Below are 23,871 nucleotides of genomic sequence, written 5' to 3'. Positions count from 1 at the left end.
AAACGTTTGTGTGCTAAAGGTTACTATAACATAAATTACTTTCTTAATGATACTACAGATTGGGAATGGAGCGACCGCCCTCAGGCTATTAAATAATAATTTTAATTGTACAATGTTACTTTGTTACTTTGTAAATGTTACTTTAATTGTTACTTGTATGTCTCACACGAGCTCTACTTTTTCCGAACATATAGTAGATTCCGGAATTCAAATTACTTAAATATTTTATTGACAATTCAAAAGCTCTTAGTTTAAGCCTATTTGAATATAATTATTTGACTTTGAATTCCGTTGTATAGGAAAAAAAAATATTTTTTTATTTGTCAACCCAATTTGGTCCCGCTATGAAAAATATGGAAATATTATAATGGAACCCGTTTATATTTGCACAATAATTACAAAACAAAATATTTCCGTTAAATCTTATAATATTTATATGAAAGAAAGAGAACAAAATATGCGCCTATGGGTCGTTCGATGTTAAGTGATCACCGCCGCCTACATTCTCGCACTGCATAAAGATACTTTTAAGCAAAACGTTTAGGAAAGTGTATAGTCTCTCTTATTATAAAGTAACAATAACAACACCATGTGATCAAAAATACCATAATACATTATTATACTTATCTAATGCAAGATATTATAGATATATTAATTTAACAACCTATTCAAATTGAAATATTTTTATTCAAAATAGAATTTAAAATCACTTATTGAACCTCAAAAACTACCACCCATTTGAAAATTTATACCTCAGACCTAAGAAGAACGGGCGCAAGAAACTTAGCGGCTTCTTCTTTTTTTAACACAATTTTTCGGTGCAATAAAATTTATTATTTAAATAGTCTGAGGGTGGTAGCTCCATTGCCAATCTATCGTATCATTAAGATTTAGTCATTCGTGTTATAGTTACTTTAAGTTATTGTTTATCTGTCGGACATATGCCCACAAACTAAAAACAGTTTTATTTTTCATTATTCAAATAGGCATTTAGGAATTACTTCCTTAATTCATTATGTAGGTATATCTACGCTCGTATTTATAGGCAAGCAAAGTATAAATAAATCATATTTCTATATAATATATGTCCAAATGATATATAGACAGAAAGATGTTCCGTCGCGACTGTGGGATGTAGAAACCAGAGAGATAGCGCTATATCTTAAGCCACACATAATTTATACTTATTTCCCCAACAATAATTAATGTTCAAATAAAAATGTAGGTACTATAGTTAGAGGTAAATGTATGATACTTGCGTTAATCAAAAACCAAATACAAATTATAAGACTTAATTATTTATTTAGGTATTGTTATAATTTATTGAGCTCCCTTTATTGTTGAATTCCTTTATTGTAATGTGTGACAATTTTATGATGAATTATTGTATATTCATATAAAGTTAAGACAGTAAAATTATTCTTGTTAAGGAATGCTATAAAACGTAACATTGTATTAAACGAAGCGTTTCGTATACAAAATATTATCTAGTTCACGTTGCGACCTACATAGTAAACGATAGGTGAGCGATGACCTAGCATTAGGGACAGTCGATGCCCTAGTGGCATACTTTACCTTCAGAGTCGCGCATGTGCAAATCATCTCAATGAACTGAGCCCTGCTGGATGCCGGACGTTATTTGCCTTCCTGAATTATCGGAAGTATCAACAGTCCGGATAACGATTGGTTTAGTAAATTAAATATAATAAAATTTTTTGGAGAAGCATTTGGTATATATGAGATCAGCTTAATATCGCGAAGAGGTTTTATTTAAATATTTGATGTTGTAAAATTTACTCAAAAGTTGAGAGATTTTCGCGCGTAATACTGGCAACACCGATTTGTTGTTTCATCTGAAGAAAAAATGGCCGTCGTAGCGTACGTCAAAACTTCATGGGCGAGTATCCCGAAAAACGTGTGCTAATTTGCAATAAATCAATAAGAAAAGTGAAAATATAAAGCGAGTGAGGTGATATAAGTGTTTGTGGCTGGAATTAAATTAATATATCATAATTGTCACATGGTGGGGTACGGGGAGATACAATTGTTCGGTCGAACTTGATGCATCGTACGTATTTAGTCGTATTTTTATTTACAACTCTTCATATAAGCTCCTTTTAACTTTTAAATGCAATATCGACTTTAAACATGCTTTAAAGACCTTGTTTGTATAACGGATTGAGGTTTTTATTATAAAACCTTGATATGAAATCGTCACCTACAAACTGATAACTAAAGCAAGTGTGTCATATGCCGCAAATAGATCAAGAAAATTATCTTTTTGTTTATACAATTATTGATTACGAAACATGATAAATATTATGGTCTCCTTCACAGTTAATGACAGCTATACACAATAAATTTTCATCACATTTTGAAAGATGTATTGGTCATCTGTAGTCAACGAATGATTTATAGAATTTCCGGCTTATTTCCTGTTAAACTAATGCTGAGTCAGTTATAATTACGCCAGTATTCCTTGTTCCGTCCTACGGTCAAGTTGAAAGCATTATTATTAAGTTCTAAAATCATGGTATAGTTAGTTAAATATTGACAAGACATTTATCTTGATTAAAATTCTAGTTTATGTTGTGGTCCAAATAATTAGGTGATAATATAAAAAATAAATTGTGTTAACAATGCTGAAAGAACAACATAGAAAAATATCAGCTTCATATCTAATGACATTCAATTTCTTCTTGTATATAATAATATATTCTATATGTTTTTCAAATTGGATCAGGTAAGTCTAAATGTATTATTTTGTTTCTTCTCTCTCAGAGCGCCACTTGTTTTATAAACAGCGGTAGTGCTGTGATCGACATTCAAAATAATTCCAAAGGTATTAAGATTTTGAGAAAAATATACCTTTTATGCCTTTATATTATGTGTTGGTAAAAAAAGTACTATTTGGAATGATTTAATCAATCAGGTAGTAAGTGTGACAATGTCTACTTTTAACTAACAATAATACACTGCTCATTTGTCCTCCTCTTTCATAAAAATTATATTGGTAACACTGTGTGTGTTTTATATTGAAAACTTAGCTCAACGTACACACTTCAGTACTATTGTATAATTTTGTATTTTGCTATATACATACTTTAAATAGCTATGTACATCTGCATCACATGGAGAGATTTGAGTAAAATATTATGAATCTCATAGCAAAAAATGAGTGTGCCTCTTCGGACATAGGTCTTGTCCAACTGTGAATGGTCTCTGGTCTGATGTGGCCTTTTTTATCTACACATCTTCTCATGGAAGGTCCATCTCGCATCCTTCATTTGTACATTGTAGACCATTTTTTGTTACCCCTTCATGTATGCCCTTCCTTCTTCATATAAGCTCTCTGATGGTTACTGTTACATCATCTGTTTAAGAAAATTTATTGAAGTAGGTGTTACTTTGCGGAAATCCATAATTATACAAATGATTTAAGTTTTCTTTAGTGTTAATTCCGCCAATATTTGTGTTGACAACACGCCCTGAGGATGCCTTGTGTAGAGGCGAAACACATGTTGAATTGTTTAAAAACAAATATTGGCGGAATTAACACTAAAGAAAACTTAAATCATTTGTATCATCTGTTTAAGTCTGTTTCATTAATGTTGCCAATCTTATTCTGTGGGAATTTTTTTTTTCCTATCATATTTCTTTCCATTGAGCTTTAGAATGTTGCTAGCTATTTTTGTGTGTGCCTTAATTCCCCAGGATTGGCAATCATATGTTATAAGGACAAGCAATATGAACAATATTTTTAATTACATAGCTGTTTTTTGTATCTCTAGTTTTTTTTTAATTCCTCCAGTATTTTTGACATGCATTTCCTATAAGTGTATCTATTTATTTTAAAGTTGACTTGGTTCTAGAGATAACTTGTAACTGATTGATAACCTGAGATATATTCATTAGGATTTTCTATTGTGTTCTTATTCACACAAATAGGTTCCATGTTCCATTTAGTTTTGAGTAATGGCTTTTGTCATGATAGCAAAATAATTGCCAGTATGTCTACAAATCTGAAATGTGACAGATACTCTCTGTTGTTTGCCAATCTATTTTTTTGCCCAATCCAGTGTGGGGTAAGAGAATCCAGGACAGGAATGAGTTTGGGTGAAACAGGATAACCTTGGTATAAGCTCTTTCCAATTTTATTTCCTTTACATTGGCTGTTGACTATTTATCCGCCAGAAAGGTCCACATAGTTTTATTTAATTTAACATTGTTTTAAGACATTTTGTTCATACATAGGTTTAAATTTAAGCTGAAGTTGACTATTAATATATCTTTTTAAATCACCAATTGGAATTATTAGTGAGAATTAAATTTATTCCTACAGGTTTGAACTGGTTAGGTTAATAAAATTTTTTACTTATATGTCTTCTGCCTGGCCTTCTTAGTAGTGTATTATTGATGTGTGTGATCTTCATGACACATGGATGGGTGATCGGGAAGCTTTCGCTTCTGAGTTTTGGATAGAATTCTCTGCTTTGAGAAGAGGAGGTTGTCTTGAAACCTTTAGTTAAGCTATGTAGCTCTACTTATAGTATGCCATAAGATTCTTATTGTTATGAGATGATTTCCAACAATGTGTCATGTTTTGTTATATGTAAAACTTTCAAACAACGGCATGTGTTTAAATAACATTTTATATGCCACCAAAAGTCTTCCTACTGTGAATTTTGCGTTTTGATATTGCTTTTTATTTTTTGTACATTTTGAGTTAAGATTTTTTCTCAACATGTTCTGTGTTTGCGAAGTATACAACTATCAAGAATAAACCACTGACCGTAACTATAATGTTATAAACATCATAGTAGTGTTATATTTTATTAACTTACTTTTAGTATGGTTAGATGTATTTGAAATAGTAAATGAAGTTAGTAATTATACTGTAGTTGCTGTCAGTGCTGCAAAACATGGTGCCCTCTGAAAAATTTGTGTGGTGTTGCTCAGGTGGCTTGATGTGTACTGAGTGGGCACTGAGTGGCAACAGTAAAGTGATTGCACTGTTCCTCAATGTCATTGTTCTCTTTTTTCTTTTTAAATTTCACTAGGTCTATTTAATTTATATTTTCTTATTATGTTGAAGTTACTTATTTTTTTATTGGATCCTTTTTTTATACCTATTATAAAATGTATCGCAATGTAATTATGTTGCTAATAAAGTTTATTATTATTATTATTATAAGATATAAAAAAATATTAAAATTGAAACCAGAAGAAGGGGAGAATTCCCTCTTTTACTCAATCTTTTAATCTTTATATTAATACACACGCAAACTAAGCTGAGTAATTGAGGTCCAAAGTCAAAAGATAGTTATTGTTTTGTGACTTCTAGTATATTGTTTGTGGATGTGTTTAATATCTTTGCTAGAAATACGAGAAGTGAATTGGTTCCTTTTTAAATTAAAAATATTGGATAAGTTTTGTTTGGGGTGTCAAACTGTAATTTTTTTATGATTTTGTGGACAAGTTCCTTTCTGCTAAGCACTAGCCATTTATTAATTTACTTTTTTTTTGACCTACTTGTGTAAGCCTTTTAGTTTTTGACATTTGAGTATTTTTGTTGTGTTACTTTACATATATTGTAACTGATTTGTAAATTGCATTAAAAATAAGAATTAGTAATACCTAATCTGTTTTGAAAAGAGCAACCTTAGAGTTTTTTTCATATTCTTCTCTGAGGAAATCTGCCTTCCGAAAGAGCTGTATCTAACAAATGACTTATTTCAAGTGGATGTAGTTCCTGAAAAACGTTCCAAGCCACAAACATTACATTTAAAGGAATTTGTGTTTAAAGTTTAATAAATATTAGTGAATTACATACATGTGTGTTGGGCTATTAAGTCATGATGTCATTTAAAGAATGACAGTAGGGCTGCCATTTTTTGTCAGTCTCTTAATATGAATCACGACATGACCAGTTTTGTGTTCTTAACTCAATTTTGACATGATTGTGGTTTGTAACGTTTTTCTGATATTACGTCCAAGTGTAATATGATTTACGTATGAAATATAAATATTTTGATTTGATTTGTAAAAAAAAAATATTTACGACTAGCTGACCCGACAGACGTTGTTCTGTATATAATAAATAAAATAATGATTTTATATGAATTTGTCAATAATATATCATAACATCAAAAATTACTTCGTAAAATATGCACCCTGCTGTCGCAATGAAATTGTTTCACGACAGAACTGTCAAACCGTGCGTCAATAAATTCTCTCATAGGTATTATGTATGGACATATCAAAGGAAAAACAAATTTGTTGTTTTTATTTAATTTAGCAGCTATTTCCTATTTATTCACCTTTTAAACCTCTGGACTTCCACAAATAATTCAAGACCGAAATTAGCCAAATCGGTCCAGCCGTTCTCGAGTCTTAGCGAGACTAACGAACAGCAATTAATTTTTATATATGTATATAGATGATAAGTGGTTTTATGTCGTGTGTGCTTCCTCCAGATGTGAGGGCGGGGGTATGTGGGGCAGCTCGGTGGGCTGGTGGTGCGGCGCGCTGGCGGCCGCGTTGCTGCTGCTGCTCATACTGTGCCGCCGCACCGCCAAGAGACACGTGAGCACAGCGCCCACCCACCACGTCACTGAGGTAAGTCATAGTAATCAAGCGAACATGATGGTGTTCACGAAGCATACCCCCCCTAATCAATGACTTCAAGTTCTGAAGGGTTTTTTTATGACAGTAAGGGACGTCTCCCGGCGTGAGAGTGAATGCATTGAGCGCCTTGTCGTTCAGGGCAAAGTGGAGGATACCAGAGGGCGGGGACGGTCACCCATGCGTTGGACCGACCAAATTAAGTCCGCTATGGGCGGTCGATTGAATGAGTGCACAAGACTGTCGGCCAGAAGGGAAAAGTGGCGAAGTCTCGTGGGGCGCATCACATCTGCCCCAAAAGATTCCACTTCGTGATGATCACCACCGCTCTGTCAAGAGTGGAACGACGAAGAAGAAGAAGGGACGAGATCAGCAGGACGTACATCATCATAACCAAAACTGCGTCTTCCGGTACGTGGTCGCGATTCGAGGACTTTACTGCCCCAACGGCCATCTGTCCGTGGAACTATGTGTCCTGCCCACTGTCACTTCAGTGTCGCAACCATTTGGGCTAAGCGGTAACTTGGGTTCTCCTACGGATCTCCTCATTTCTAATTCGATCTCACAGGGAAACTCCGAGCATAGCCCTCTCCATTTGCCCTCTGAGCCACCATGAGCTTTCCCAGAAGGCCCATAGTAAGCGACCACGTCTGCGTTTCTCACGTACGTAAGTCATCACTGGCAACACACACTGGTTGAATACCTTCGTCTTCAGACACTGGTATTTGGGACGAGAAGATTTTATGAAGCTTGCCCTTTCGCGAAATTGGACCTGCCTAACTGGATTGTTTGTTCGAGGAAGACGTACTCGTCGACAATTTCGAGAGTACAGTTCCCAATTGTTATGGGAGTAGTTGCGACATGGACATTTGACATGATCTTCGTTTTGTCCATATTCATTTTGAGACCTACATTCTTGGGAAGCTGTATTGAGGCAATCGAGCATATGACTTAAGTCTTCCATGGTCTCTGCCATGATAACGATATCGTCTGCGAATCGAAGGTGAGTGATGTATTCGCCGTTGATGTTGATGCCCAGTCCGTTCCAGTCCAGAAGCTTAAAGACATCTTCCAACGCAGCGGTGAACAGCTTGAGCGATATGACATCGCCTTGTCTGACTCCCCGCTGCAGTCGCATCGGCTTCGAGATCTGATCCTGACGGACTGACATGGTGGCGTTTCTAGACGCGTGTATACAAATACTTCAACGGTTCGATATATGGCACCTCTGGAGAGACTGAAGCACCGACCAGGTCTCGATCAAATTAAAGGCTTTCTCATAGTCCACTAACGCCAAGCATAGTGGCTGGTTATGCTCTTCTGTCTTCTGTATAACCTGCCGCAGCTTATGTATGATGTGGTCTATGGTGCTAAAGCTTTTTCGGAATCCGGCTTGTTCGGGAGGCTGGAAGTCGTCAAGCCTGCGCACGAGACGATTCGTGATAACCCCAGAAAACAATATGGGCCTATAGTTCTTCAAAAGTGTCTCTGTTAATTTGGCTCTTGGGTCTTCAGCCTTGTTGGTAACAGGTGCCCGTGTGGTCGTGTATAACTGGCCGTAGAACTTCTCGACTTCCCTTAAAAGTTCGGGTTTAGACGAAACGACCCTGCTGTCACCGGTCTTCAGCTTCGTCAGTTGGCTCTGCCCAATAGACAAATCTCGTGCGAATACTTTTGAGCCTTTGTTACGCTCTATAGCAGCAGCAGCAGGACGTTCAGCTAATGGTAATTGATACGCCCTGTCCATAACAATGCAATTCCGCTCAAGATTCTTGAAAAACCCAAAAATTCTGAGCGGCACTACAATTGCGCTCGTCACCTTGAGACATAAGATGTTGAGTCTTATGTGCCCAGTAATTTCACTAAAACACAGTAATGCTTAAACATTACTGCTTCACTGTAGAAATAGGCGCCGTTGTGGATAATCTAGCCGGCATCCTGTGCAAAGGAGCCTCCCACTGGTTGATACGATAATTTAAATTTTTAACAGAGTTCAAAAAGATCGATTGGTATATATTTGTTTTTATGTATGGACACCGATTACTCTGAGATTTATGATATAAGTTGCGGCATGTAAGCCTAGCGCATAACGAAACGTTGAGGGGATTGCTGCGCTTGGGTACTGTCGCGCACGATTTACAAATACAACTTTAATTAATTAATAGTAAAATAATATTAAGGACATTATTTTACTGTAATGACAAATCTAGTGCAAAGCGAAATGTGGATATAGCTGCGTTAAAATATTTAATGTTAAAGTGTTAAGTACTTCTGTAAAAAGGTAATCACGTGCCAGAGTCAAAAAATTCTCAACAATAGAATATGTGTGCCCTTCAACCCTCTTAGGCCTAGAGGGATGAAGGGCGAGCTTTCTAACCGTTCATAAATCTTGGTATGTCTTATTATAATAATTATTAGATTAGGTTCTTAAGTATTAATTTATGAATGTAAGATTAGGTGAATATGATTGCATAGTATTAGATAAGGACCCATAGGTTATTTTTTAAATTTAAGCTCATTTTAAAGGTTAATGTTACACTAGTGCATTAGGAATATACCTGTAAGGCTAGATGTTATTGTTGAAAATAAATAAAAACTCTCAGGTAATATCACTCGAACAGTTGGCTCAGTGAAAGAGCGCTCGGACGGAACCGGAAAGGCGCGGTTTCGAATTCCGCAGCGTTCATAAATTTTGTTTAGAAATTTAATTTGTTTAATTAATCCCAGAAGTGAGGAATATCACTTTAAAAATAACAAACTGTTTAAATAAGTGAATTGCCAAATTTCACCTATGATTAATAAACTAATTCTTATTTTACTTCTTCCAGGTGCACGTAGTGTGTGACGGCGTGTCACGAGTACTGTATCTGGCCCCATCGCCGCTGCCCCACCCCCACGATATTCTTGCCACTGCGTCCCCCAGGCTCTCTAACTTACAACACAAAGCTATCGAGTCTTTACCACCACCACAACCTACCCAAATTGTTGTCGTTAAAAACAAAATCCAAAATACTGTCCCACACGGTGCTGATAGCCCTGAACCTTCAAGTTCCCAGTCTTCACAAGGTCCCCGAAGGCTTACTCCTGACTTTCGCGGCATACCAAAACTACCTTTGCCTGAGCAGTGGATACATAAACGGCCTCTCGATTTCAAATACGCAGCCATCCCTAGGCCCTTAGCGCAAATTGTGAGCAACGATTTAGGAACTGAGCTGTCGCGTGAGAGCCGGTTAAAAAAATACAGTGCAACTAGGTCGCCATCTTTAGAAAAAGACGAGAAATCTCCATTTGTACTCAGTGCAAAAACTGATAAGATCAACATTTTTGGTTTCGACTCCGATATATTGAGAAAGTTGTCAGAGAAATCTGAATATTTGCAGGAGATGGGAGAACGTGCTCCTGCATCGCCTCGCGATGTTGATAAAGATATGTCCCCTGGCAATTTACGAAGATTCCGATCCGTTAGTACCAAGCTCAATGTCTGCAGTGTTGCCGAAAATTCCTCTGAGGGTCAGCAAGGCAGACCCGAATTGCAAAACTCGCCTCGCATTATCGAATGCAGTTCAGCAAAGGAAAAGTCATCAGCAACAAAATTCGATTTTTCCCCTAAACTTTTAGCTGATAATATAAGTTCGCCGCGATTCTACACTCCACCTGAGATGATCTCTCCGATGTTCTTCGCAGAACCTTCTCCCAAATCAGTTTACTATGATACTGTTAGATCCCCGAAGTTTTTTCCTGAAACACCTCGTGACTCCGAAGTCCCCCAATCGCCAAGGATGTTGAGTGGTAATCTTAATCGCTCAAATGGTGTACCTGAAAAACCTAATTCGCCTAAAGTTATAAGTGCTCGACCTAGCCCAAAAGTTCACAGTTACAATAAAGAAAACTACTTCACATTCGATAATGTCTGTGCTGTTGAAGACAGCGCACCAAGAATATCTCCAAGACCAAGACGGTATGGAGGCAGAAATTCAATTGAAAGAGAAAAATTTACACCTCCTGCAGATAAAGAAATTAAGAAATATAGAAGGCACAACAGTTGTGACACTAATTATAGAAACGTTGAAGTTATTATTCAAAAATGTACCGAAGAAAATAAGACTGAAATTGCTGATAACTTACCGGTATCAGAAAAAGACGTAGTTGATTGCTGTGCCAAAATAGATTCGTTACAAATTGATACGGTGAATAATGAGAATCGTGAACTATCACCGAAATTAAATACCGTGTATGCAAGGAGACAAAGATTGAAATCTATTTCACTGGATTCGGATAACGCTAAAATAATTGAACAAAATTTAGGTCTGCCCATTGCTAAGCAAATGAAAGATCAAATAAACGAAGCATACAAACTTCAAGATACGAGCAGCTCGTGCGAACATATCGATCGATTTCCTACACCCTGTGATGAAAAACCTACGCTTATCTTCGATGGTGATAATAAAATAATTGCGGAATCTGAAGAGCAACAATCGCCCAATCTATTACAAAAGAAAGGTCTACGTCAAAGCTCTGATACGCAGTCCTTTTTGGATATGCCAAGGTTTTCACCAAAGGAGTTTGAAATAACTGTCACTTCTGATGATGGTGCAACTACGTTTGCTGAGACTGATTTAAGAAAAAAGGGAAAGAATTTAAGAAACTTGACGATAGATTTAACAAAACGAGACAGTGACCTCGAAAAGGAACTGTTAGAGTTTGAGAAATTGTACAGTGATGCAGCGGAAAATAAAGTCAGGACTCCTACATTGAAATACAAAGCTACGTCGCTGGATTCTTCCGAGACCGAAAACCCATGTACACCGCCCAAAAAATCTCTAGAAGTTCCACAGAATTCAATTTCTGTTCCAAATACTCCAAAGCGGCAGTTGAAACGAATATTAGGGCAAAAGAATCTTAAGCACGATGGCACTGGAGCAAAGCTAGGGTACAATTCACTCCAATGCACTGCAGAGCAGCGTCGATTACTAATGAAAGGTCAAGATAGTGGAATATTTTTACGAGAAAACCATGCAAGCCTTATGCTTTATCAGCCGAGCACTTCTCGTATCGGTTCACTAACAATGGATTCATTTGACGAGAATGTAGATGGAACTCCTGATATAAGCGTTCTAGGCGATAAATCCAGTGTGGATAGCGGTCAAACTTTAGGCACGAATCTATTAAATTATAAACAAAACCTGAGTGTTTCAAGTACAAATTTGAAAACACTCCCTGAAGGCGTGCCTTCTGATGATTTTGAACCAAGCGCCGAAGACGAGAAGCTAGCCAAAAAATTACATAGACGTAATTCTAATCAAAGTTTATTACTAAGTACGCACAGTTTACAAAGCTCGAACTGTTCGATAAATAGCGCTGGTACTTCGACTCACAATATTTCAACAGTGAGAACGAGTATATCCAATTTTAGTATTAATTCGGAGGGTAGGCAGAAAAAGCTTTCTCTAGAGAGGCGCGACTCTGCATCCTTTATACCTCACGAACACTTAACTCCGACTACAAGGGTTATTTGTTCATCAAACACCAATCTATCCGGAGATTCACCAAAGAATTGCTTATTACAGCGTCGTGGATCCAACAATAGTTTAACGTTAAATATAAATTCGAACAACCTTAGTCGCCATTCTAGTAATAGTTCTCTCAACAAGGAGACAAAAATCGGCCCAAAGAAAGGACTGTTAGAAAGACGGAGTTCTAACACTTCCCTAACTCTGAATATCAATACTTCAAATCCTCAGTTGTCAACTAATAGAGGTTTAAGTATATCAAATTATAATCTTAACGGGTCAACGTGCAACTTAAGCAGGTACAATAGTAACCATAGTATAGATAACCCAGAGCCTCGAAAAGGTATATTAGAAAGACGCAGTTCTAATACATCTCTTACATTGAATATTCAACCCCAAGAGCCTCGGGACATAGAAATTGACGAGGCCCTTATTGACACCAATTTGAAAGACCTTCCACATAGAGACAATCACAGAAAATCATTAAGTACAGAGAACTTAATACCAAAATCGTATAAAAATAGGACTAGGCTAAATTCTTCGGAGAAATGTTTGGGATTCGGGTCGCATGATAACTTATGGTCATCTTCATACCCGGACTACCCGCAAAACTTAACATATGTGTGCGGCGATCAGGAAAACGAGCTAATTTATGCCTTTGGACGTCAAGAGGAACCAAATTTCCAGCCTGGATTCGTCAAAAGTATCACAACAAAACCCTTAAGCCCTCAAAGTACGTCCGAAGACTTTAGATTGTATTTGGCGAATATGCAGCATCTACAAAATGCTTCTAGCGTATTGTCGAGACAACAGCTGAAGGACTTGTATGATGTTTTTCAGAATGGCTATTCAAAACTTAGGTGCCATAGTACAAATGAGGGCCAGCATTGTTGTTCGGGCCCACTTGAAGATATTGACAACCCACAAATGGTGATTCCCGAGCCTGTGATTTCTCAGCCATGCTCTGAATACCAGAAAATGCTGTTGAGGAATCTACACCAGGAGTTTTGGGATTTACCGACGAATTTTCAGGAGAAGCCAATAGTTTCTGGGTCCCATCCAAAGAATAGGTATAAGACGATATTGCCGAACGAACATTCGCGGTTTATGTTGAGAGCTGACGCCGGTTGCGGTGAGGGATACATAAATGCCAATTTCATTAAGGTTAGTTTTTTTTTTACAAATTAAACAAAACTCATTCGGATTATATCAATTTTAATGCTAGTACATTACATAGTATGTTTTAATTAAGTAATTCATTAAGAATATCTCTCTTTCAAAATCATCTGTCTCAATTTCCTCTCCACAATTAAACAAAACAATATAAAATAATAATTTTAACGATTTTGTCAGTTGATTTTTGTACCTCAAAGATACAGCATAGCGCATTTATCAAAATAAGAGATTTATTTATGTATTTTGTTGTCAATTTAAGAACTTTTCTATCTTTCCAGGGGCATGAGTACACAAAAAACAGTTACATAGCAACACAAGGTCCGCTCCAGAACACTATGTACGATTTCTGGCTGATGGTTCAACAGAACCACGCTGATTTCACGCGAACGACCACGAATCGTCCGCTTATACAAAAAATCGTTATGCTGACGGATTTCCTCGAAAACAATCGACCGAAATGCGAAAGGTACTTCCCCTTGGATTTGAACGAAGAAATTGAAATTTGTTGCCCGGACTGTGCGGAGGGCGTAGAAAGGCCAAGTTTTTTAATAAAAAATATGGGTATGATAAAAAAATGTGGGTACACGATTCGTTCTCTGGATGTTAGATATAATGAAGAAAATTCAGAAAGTATAACAGTGTACCACTATTGGTTCCACAGTTGGGCTGATCACAAGTGTCCGAAAGATGCGAATGCATTACTTAATTTAAGCCTGGACGTTTTAAGGGATGATGTGTATAATTTTAGCGAGTGTAGTGATGAAACTGACGAAAAATGCAAGTGTAACGACAGTCCAAAGCCAGATTCTAAATTTGTGTTTCCACCCCTCGAAGCTCAAAATACCCCTTGTCAGATAAAAGTAGAAAAAATCAAAATATCTTCTCCCATAACTTTCTCCAGTGAGAACCAATCACCCCCCACTATAGTTCATTGTTCCGCTGGTATAGGAAGGACTGGTTGCCTGATAGCAATACTTAATGGCATTAAACAATTAACAATCGAACAGAAAGTAGACGTTCTGGGTATAGTGTGCAATATGAGGTTAAACCGGGGTGGTATGGTGCAGAATTCTGAGCAGTATGAGCTTATACATAAGGTGTTGTGTTTGTTTGAGCAAGATTGTCTGCCGTTATAGCAAGCCCAGAATTGTAAGGCAGAATGGAGGTGTACAGTTCCTCGTGGAGTGTGACTTTGGTCAAAACAGTCAATGCTTGCTGAAAGACTATGATGGGAATTCAAAATGGAATGGTTGATATTATTTACAATTGTCAGTAAATTTTGAAACTTATTCTAGTTAAAGATGATTTTTATACAACTCAAGTATTTATATAAGTGCAATTGACACATATCTAATATAAATAAAATACTTTAGAAACAATTGAAACGCTTGTAATTAAAACGGAATTTGAACATTAACTTTTACTTAAAATTAACATATATACATACATCATAATTTAAAAAAATATGTAAATAGTATTTTTTTTACCTGTACCAGAAAAAAATTACCTCTAGCCCAATTTCACCAATTACACTTCAATCTGAGTTCATTAGAACTCAGTTTTACGTAAACGAGTCATGTCATAAACAATAGAATGTATCAAAATACCTGTCAAAGCTGTCATCGATAAGTATGAACAAAATCGCAATTGTTAAATGTCAATGTTACAATTAATTACGGTAACGACAGTGACAGCTCTTGAACGCGATCAAATGTTGAACGTCCTGAATTCGACGGTTAGCATTTAAACGCGTTTAGGCTATAACTGTGTTTAGTTTGTGTTGGTGAAATCAGGCTTCAATGATTTTGTCTTCTGACTCTTTATTTGAATTTAAACAATACTTGGATTATTATATCATATTTATTTGTTATACATTTTATCGTTTTCGCTTACTGCAACTCTTCTCTACGTAAACGTTCACTATAAAAATGTTTGCAAAGTTTTTTCTTAACTTATTAATATATGTATTTATCTTTCCTGTTTCTGGCATAGAAATCTAAATTAGAAGGTCTTATAAATATGAATCCGGATATTAAAAACAATTGCCATCTATTTTATTTAAAAAAAAGTGTGTGTACTTATATACGCACGCAAGAAGTTATTCTTCTTTGGCATAATAAAACAAAAATCCTTAAAAAAATTTTCCTCGTGCTTTTTTACGTTTGTATTAAAATATTAAGGTATTAATTAAACCAATGATAATATTATTATACCGCATTGTTTAGTTTAATAACGGGTAATTAAGTATAAGATTAATTTTATACAATTAGAGAGAATTGTATATAAATTGTTTTTTTTTATAATTCGCGTGTTGTGATTGGACGTAGTTCCTGAAAAACATTCCAATCACAAACATCACATTTTACGGAATTCGTGTTTAAAGTTTAATAAGTATTAGTGCATTCCATACATGTTGGTTGGGCTACTATGTCATCATGTCATTTAAAGAGTTACGGTAGGGCTGCCATTTTTTGTCAGTCCGTTAATATCAATCACGTGACCAGTAATGTGTTCTTAACTCAATTTCGACATCAGTGTGGTTTAGAACGTTTTTCTGGAATTAGACATATGAGTAACAAGAGGCTTGGTAGCTGAAGTTGAATACGAATGGCCTAGGTGATCATCTAACCGCGATGGTTACGTCACTTCTAGTACCTTCTTTTTAGATTTCTACGCAAGCAATTAGTATTAATTAGAAGTGCTCAGGATTAATCTCAAATGATACCAAATTATCGTTATAAAATTACTCGAGCCAGAATTATTGTTTGGCATGTTAATGTTAGAATTCTGTTTGCGTTTTAATACCTTAGAAAGTATTTCATTTAAATATTGCGTGTTACTTGCGTTATTTCAGTAAATACAGAATCCGTGTGGTAAGAAAATCTTGGCAATAATATTGTTACCATTGTGCACAATATACTATAACTAAAGTAATAATAAATTTGACAAATACTGAAATACATTTTATATATGAAGAGCTGTATATCTCCAAAATCTAGTAAGTTTACCTTCGAATTATATTGGCGTGGCACACTTGGTCTAATATTGCAGTGTTGCCAACATGTTTTTATACCAACTCAATGTTTTATATGGGTATATGTGTAACATTTAATCAGTGATAAGTTTTTTATACGTTTTTTATATTTCTCGTTATGTGCGTAAATTTTATTAGCTTACATAAAAAATGGGTAAATTTCGTATTAAGTTGGCAACATTGTAAACGTGTGTGGAAATGAAACGATGTGTTTTAGTAGCTTAGGTTTTTTAACGTTAAAACGCTAAACTTCGAGAAGACTTGTCGAGCAGTCAACATTTTTATTGCAAATTGACAGCTGACAGACGCCTGTGATTTGACAATTTTTTTTTCTGGGCATTATTTTACTGTCGTCTGTGGTAAGAGTTTTATTTATTCTCGTCTTCTATATAACTCTGTAGGCAATGGTCTGTTTTGTTTTTCTATTAAATTAGTTATATGAATAAAACTAATTCTATTTTTTTAAATTTTGTCGATCTGTAATATCTTAATTTAAATTAGAACCTACATGTTTTGTATCAACATAAAATTGTGTAAATTATTTTATCAATTATCGGCCATTTTCCTATACAAACTGCATATACTATCTAAAAAAACGTATACCACACGTCACAGGTGGAAAATTTATCAGGGCGACATTATCAATACAACCTTTTTTTTATTGCATAATCAATAAATTATAATATTTTATATATAATTTTGATCTTATCATCGTTCGATCACTAAATCCAGCCTAAATCGCTATTAACGTTTGAGATTACGATGCCAGAGAGAATCAAATATGGCTGTAACCACAGACGACATAGACAATTCTAGTTTTAATGATTATATAGCTATGTAAAGATGTGTTGCACAAAGTCCCGAGTTATTTAGTAAGTGATAATATGTTGTATATTTTCGTTGACAATTTCTGTAGGGCGAGAGGTCACGACACTTAAAACAACATTCGAATGTCGAATTATTTCTAATAAATTACAAATAAAATTCATAATAAGTAGGCAGTGGGCAGGGCACATAGTTCGACGGACAGGTGGCCGGTGGGGCAGTAAAGTCCTCGAATGGCGACAACGCACCGGAAGACGCAGTGTTGGTAGGCCCCCCACAAGATGGACCGACGGTCAGGTCAAAATCGCCGGAATACGTTGGATGAAGGCAGCGCAGGACCGATCGTCGTAGAAATCTTTTGGGGAGGCCTTTGTTCAGCAGTGGACGTCTTCCGGCTGATGACGATGAAATAGGAAAATAAATAAATTATTCAGTAACTATTACAGATATCAAAAAACTTTGAACTAATATCCAAATAACTTTATCTATTCTGTAAAATGACATCGCTAACTGTATAATAATCAACGTACATTTGATATGAGATTAGTAGAAACGTTTTAGTTTCCTTATTTTAAAAGTTTATTTTAGCTACTACTGATACTAAAGGAAACTGTTTATTAAAATAACAAAGTAATAAAACTGTCTTAATAATAAATATTTAACTTAACTGTATAAAATATTTATTTATTTGTAAGTATTAAATTTTGTATTCAGCAGATGTTCGAAATGCATCCTTATTGTGAATTGGAGTGCTTAATATCAAAATTTTGGATACTTCTCGTTTGATTTTTATAAACATAACGTACTTTTGATATCAGTTAAAAGTTTTTTGATATCTGTAATAGTTACGGAATAATCGCCTGATCACAGTCAACGAATACACCTCGTATATATTCAGGCTAAAATTGCAGTTTGCGCTTTTTTTCATTCTAAATACTTTTGTAATAATTATAACTTTTGTCTTGTATCTTTTACTAAAAATGAAATAGTTTTAGATCGAATTTTATTTATTTCAAAGTTTTTAATAGCCACTTTGAGTGTAATTATAAGTTTTAAGTGTCGTGATTTTTCCTTCATTTTGATGTAGGTTCAACGCAGGATACCACAATATTATCTGCAGGGCAATGCAAATTTGAAACTACCCGAAAAAAAGAGTACTTATACAATAAAATGTTAGTCCTTGAAAATGTTACCTATGTACGTATAATTTCAAATTGTTTTCACATTTTTTTTTGCTGTCAATTTAATGTTTTCATAACCTTACAAAAATAGTTAATATAAAATCACTATGAAATTGTCTGTCGCCTGCGTTGGTCCTTCGAGCCGTAGATGTGTATTGATGTTTTTATTTATTTTATATTTTTATAGGTTAAATCGTTTAGTCATTAATTATTATATTGTAAATATAGATGTGTCTAATAAATTATAGAGGAATACGTTTCAGACTAAAACAATAATTTAGAAGAATGATACCTTTTTTATTGAACTGTCGAACAATGCGACTTGTGTTGGATCTATAGTTAGTAATAATTAATTTTATTAATTCTTCGTTGGCAAAGAAAGAACATATTTGTAGAAGTTTTTAGCTTAGCCCCAACTTGTTTCATAGAGAAAAAAATTAGTAAAGTTTCTTAGACTTTTTAATATGCACTTTTAGCACATATTTTATCCCAGTTTCGTGAAGCATGGTTGAGTTTTGACCTGTGAAGAGTTTCTCAAACACTGCAGTTCTGTCGTAAATATGATCTTTAAAGTTGTATCGAAAAATCGACAGTAGTACATAATCGTAAGGTCCAATCAGTTTAATGTTCGGTGTTTTAGTCTGAGACGTATGTTTTTAATATTTTATTCTATCATGCCACAGTTTATGGAAACAGTACAAAAGATAAAAAGAACCTGTTGTTTTATTTACTAAATAATCTTATCGAGAATCTATTTAGTTATTTTTTTTTATTACACCACCGCCCACATTCTCTTGCAACACCAGAAGAATCACAGGAGCGTTGCCGGCCTTTGAGAAAGGTGTACGCGATTTTTTTGAAGGTACCCCCATGTCGTATCGTCCCGGAAGGTCCCACAAGGAAGCTCATTCCACAACTTTGTAGTACGAGGAAGAAAGCTCCTTGAAAACCGCACTGTGGAGGACCGCCACTCATCCAGATGGTGAGGATCATCTAACTTGTGGCCCGTGTATACGGCATCACCAGTGCTGCATAGCAATGTATGTACGGGGTGTCCAACATATTATCATTGATATGCAGAAGAAACAGTGTCCTCCGCTTTGGTGGATACCTCGCCTAAGTGTGCGGAGTGCGCGCGTCAGCGGCTTCTGCCTGAGCAAGTTGGAACGCTCGTACGACACGGCCGGCGTCTCCGCCCCAATTATTTATTATATTGATAAGCATTAGGTGTTTTTAGTGGAACTCCTGTCCCGTAATTAATAACAAACGTCTGTTTGTCACAAAAAAGAAATTGAATATTAAAATCTCTTATTAATAAAAGAATCCAAAGCCTTTTTGGAAAACTACACACATCAACAAAGTCTAAGTAACATGCATGGTATTACAAATTTACCATTTATATTAATTAATTTCTAAGTCTTTATTCACTCGAAGTGCATAGGTATGTAAACTTTTTTGTTATTGATGATATACTGGCTGGTTGTAAAAAAATTCGATTGTTTTGTTTTTTTAATAAAATTAAATGAAAGGGAATTTAAGTGCGTTTTTATTGCTACGCTTAGTCTTGATTTTATAATTTTACCAACCATTTAAATAAAGTTAGCGACAAAATTGAATTGTTAGATATTCTTTACGTCATGGAGCGAAGAATTTGACGGCAAATGAAATGCAAAGAGCTGTAGGGATGTTGCAAGCGGGAAATAATCAATCTCAGGTATCTCGAAATTTTGGCATTCATAGAAGTGTTATTGAAGCGTCTTTGGCAGCGCAACAATTATACAAGGGAACTCGCTGAACAGCATTCAGGCCGTAAAAGGAGCACAACCACTCCGCAAGAGCGGTACATACAACTGACTGCAAGACGCCAGCCGATGTTAACCGCTGGAGAGATAAGTTTGAGGCTACAAAATTCAAGTGGTGTTGATGTAAGTCCCCAAACTGCGAAATCGACTGCATGAGCACGGCTTACGAGTTCAACGCCCAATTAGGTGCCTACCGATACGTCACGGGAATCGCCCTCGTCGAAATGAATGGTGTAGAGAACGCAGAACATCGACCCAGGAACAATGGAATAAAATTATGTTTTCCGATGAGTCGCGATTCGGGTTTAGGCCTGATACAAGAAGGGTGCGAGTGTACCGTCGGCCCGGAAATACTGAAAGGCTCGGGTGCATTCAGGAAGTTCATCCATACAGCGGCTCAACAGTTATGGTATGGGCGGGTATTATGAAGAACAGGTGAACTGAGCTCGTTTTTGTAAATGGAAACAAACGCTGAAAATTACGTTGAGGATATTCTCAGACCTTATGTCCATCCATTTGCACAAACCTTTGGCTCCGATTTTACGTTAATGCATGATATTGCGCGTTTACATACAGCTCGCCGAACCAGTCAATACTTAGCAACGGAGAACGTCCGGGTATTGCCCTGGCCTGCACAATCGGCAGACCTCAACCCCATCGAGCACGCATGGGACATGCTCCAGAGACGTGTTTTGAAGGACTTGGACGGAGTGAAAACAACCCAACAGCTGAAGGATTTGCTACATTTCCATTGGGAGCGAAAACCGTTAGATGACATAAACAGTCTCTTTAATTCAATGAATAATCGTTGCCGACACGTTCTGAATAGCAGAGGAGACCATACTTTGTATTATATTATCCTATTCTCTCACAATAAATTCATTTTCTTTAGAAATTTCATTTTGGTAAAAAAATGTTTAGTTGCATAAGTACCTTAGTTTCTGCAGTATATTCTAATATTGTTAATTTCTGTTATTTTAAGAACTTATAAAGATAACAGCTGTGATTTTTACATCATAGGACCCTAAAAATATTATTTTAAAATTAAAATACAACGTTATTATGAGAAAAACCATCCTAAAATTTAAATTAGTACATATTGCTTAGACTTTTTTGATGTGTGTAATTGCCTCAAGCCTGAAAGAACGGCGGCGCAATAATTGTTATGTTTCTATCGCCTAATTATCGTAATGTATATGAAGGGTGTCACTTATCGCCCGTACTGTGTTTTACAGTACGGGGGATGCAGCTGTTGTCAAGCGCAGGTCGGTTGGCTGCCGGTATAGCCGGTACAACAGAAAAAAGCATTCACTGTCTAGGGTTCGGGAAGTTTAAGTGAAAAATTACCGATCATCACCAAAAATACCGGAAATCTGATAGATTTACGATAGTGTTCCAATATTGTATAGTTTACAAGTAACTAAAGAAAATTGGCGCATTTTTTTGGGGAATCCCACTCCTATATCTTTGAAAACACTTGCTTACACATAGAGTTCGAACATGCTGCTATTGTTGATCGAAGAAATCTAGGAAGACCTTTAAGAAAATGAAGTTGAAAAAACAAGATTGCAAAAGTTATCTATTTTGGCAAGTCATGAAAATGCTTATTGCAAAGGTAACGAACAATATTATAAAATATTAAACTTAGATTTAGGATTGGTCTCCGCTGCGCTCCAACTAGATACTCACTCCACTAGTCACAAAGTGCGGCAACTAATACTTCGCCCAAGTACTCGAGCCAGTCTCGAACAATTTGTGACGTTGACTTGCCACATGTTCTGTTAAACTTTGCTAATAATTGAAGCTAAAATGCCGGCTTGCGTAGTAAAACTATGTAAAAATAATACTACAAGAAATAAGAAAGGCACTGGGATCACATATCAGTAAGTATTTTGTATTTTATTTAGTTCGGTTAAAATACGCACACAAGCATCTAATAGTTGCCGAAATAAAAAAAAAACTTTTGTTCTAAGGTAGTGCGGTATCTAGTTGGAGCGCAGCCAAGAGCAATCCTTAATCTAAGAGTTTGAATTTAAATTTGATCAAGACATAACAAACGGCGATCTGCCATCTCTGTCTACATTTTTAGGAGTATGCATTTTTATATTGTTTTCACAAGCTATTTTTTCGTGCTACTCCAGCAAAATATTATATTTCATCACTGTCTTGCATTTAATAGTAGTAGAAAATATGTGTGTTAAAATTAAGCAATCTAGCATATTACATCATAACACTAGACAAATACAATGTCGCATAGAAATTTCTATAGCGTTACGAAATTTGATAAAAAAATCGTATATAGGGCGGTATGTTGTTTGGTTAGTATTCATACAAAAATGTTCGTCCTTTCTGTTGTCTGTTTGTCATTGCTGTCGGTAAGTGTTTGTTGTTATTAAAAGGCATAAAATGTATATTTTATTTTCTCAAAGTTGATTCCTTTAGAATTATTTTTTATGTCATTTCTAATATACTAGATACTGCTACCGCTTCGGAAACAAATGGCGCTCTGAGAGAGAAAAAGCGGCGCAAGAAACTCTCTCAGCATTCTTTTTTTGCGCACTTTTATATAAAAAATAATCATAGTCCGAACTTAGATATTCAGTTGTGGAGTGAATTTACGTCAGAGCCATTTTATAATAAAACATACTGGCCGCATTTCCTTTTCCGCTAGGCTGATCTGTTGATCGAAATAGCTGCCAGCGCTTGGGTTTCCAGTAGCCTTATTGAGGCGCGTACTTAGTACTTTATACATTAAAGAATTCTCCAATGTGGTCGACTGCACCATTTGAATTCGGTTGTTATGCGCGTAAATAAGTATATTAAATGCGATATTCTTTTTAATGATAGATATTTGGATTAAAAAATTGAATTTCCACACCCAACACTCTTTCGGAATATAAAATAATATGTGTATACCACAGACCTAAGGGGTCCAGTGGGGCCGCTCAGATTTTTTGGCTTTTTCAAGAATCCTGAGCGGTACTTCATTGTATTGGGCAATGAATAGAAAATATATTATGATCTGAGCTGTATCGACATGGCATACGACGTACCCGGTCATATCAGACAGCGCCAGTCACATTTCTAATCTACTAAAATTGTTTAATTTATTTATTTTCTATTGTTTTCAGCAAGCATTCTCGCAATGCCTGCCTGCAGCTCCACTTTGCCTGTCATCACCGTCTTACGAGCTCGTATTACCCGCGTCCCCGTGCGCGGTACCCGCTTGCCCGAACACCTTACCTAGTCTTGCCCCGGCGCTGTCAACAACATTATCTAAGTCTTTAGCAGCTTCTCTACCGCCTCTTCTAGAAGCTGCTTTACCAACAGTATTAAACTCGGCTTTAGCTGCCGCATCACCACTGTTAGCTCCTGCTTGTGCAGCGTTACCCAGCTATTCAGTCTTACCCGCGTTAGCCCCTGCACCGTCCTGTACAGTTTTACCTGCACCTGCCCCGACCTGTTCAGTGTTGCCTACTTGTACCGTAGCGCCTCCACCATCCGTTCTTTATGCAGCACCAGCCTGCGGTTGCCTTTAATTGCTTACCTAATAAAATATATATTGTTTTGAATTGAATTTTGGTTTTTCTTTACCCAGTAAAACAAATTATATTATTATTTACCCCAAGGAAAGTTTTAAATTTTTGACATATTGAAAATTTATGAATATGTCGACAGCTATTGAATTTTTTTTATGGAAGATTTAGACCAAGGAAAAT

At 35.9% G+C, this 23,871-nt stretch overlaps 1 protein-coding gene across 1 annotated transcript; it reads left to right on the top strand.

Annotated features, from left to right (window-relative positions):
* The first annotated feature begins 1,848 nt into the window (after positions 1 to 1,848).
* On the top strand, positions 1,849 to 19,064 carry LOC126974690 (uncharacterized). The gene is made up of 4 exons (XM_050822248.1): positions 1,849 to 2,068; positions 6,477 to 6,618; positions 9,453 to 13,298; positions 13,589 to 19,064. Exons 2-4 carry the CDS (start codon positions 6,493 to 6,495, stop codon positions 14,444 to 14,446), a joined length of 4,830 nt encoding a protein of 1,609 aa, XP_050678205.1. The 5' UTR covers positions 1,849 to 2,068; positions 6,477 to 6,492; the 3' UTR covers positions 14,447 to 19,064.
* Positions 19,065 to 23,871: the final 4,807 nt, after the last annotated feature.

The sequence above is a fragment of the Leptidea sinapis genome, chromosome 33 (genome assembly GCF_905404315.1).
Source record: "Leptidea sinapis chromosome 33, ilLepSina1.1, whole genome shotgun sequence".
Lineage (NCBI taxonomy): Eukaryota > Metazoa > Arthropoda > Insecta > Lepidoptera > Pieridae > Leptidea > Leptidea sinapis.
This window is presented reverse-complemented; position numbering and strand designations above follow the sequence as displayed.

What these genes read in the sequence shown, in the direction of transcription:
- LOC126974690 (XM_050822248.1), top strand. Translation starts at nt 6,493, where the DNA reads ATGTGGGGCAGCTCGGTGGGCTGGTGGTGCGGCGCGCTGGCGGCCGCG. An exon ending in CCACCCACCACGTCACTGAG is followed by an intron (nt 6,619 to 9,452) that starts GTAAGTCATAGT and finishes TACTTCTTCCAG; the next exon opens with GTGCACGTAGTGTGTGACGG. An exon ending in TAAATGCCAATTTCATTAAG is followed by an intron (nt 13,299 to 13,588) that starts GTTAGTTTTTTT and finishes CTATCTTTCCAG; the next exon opens with GGGCATGAGTACACAAAAAA.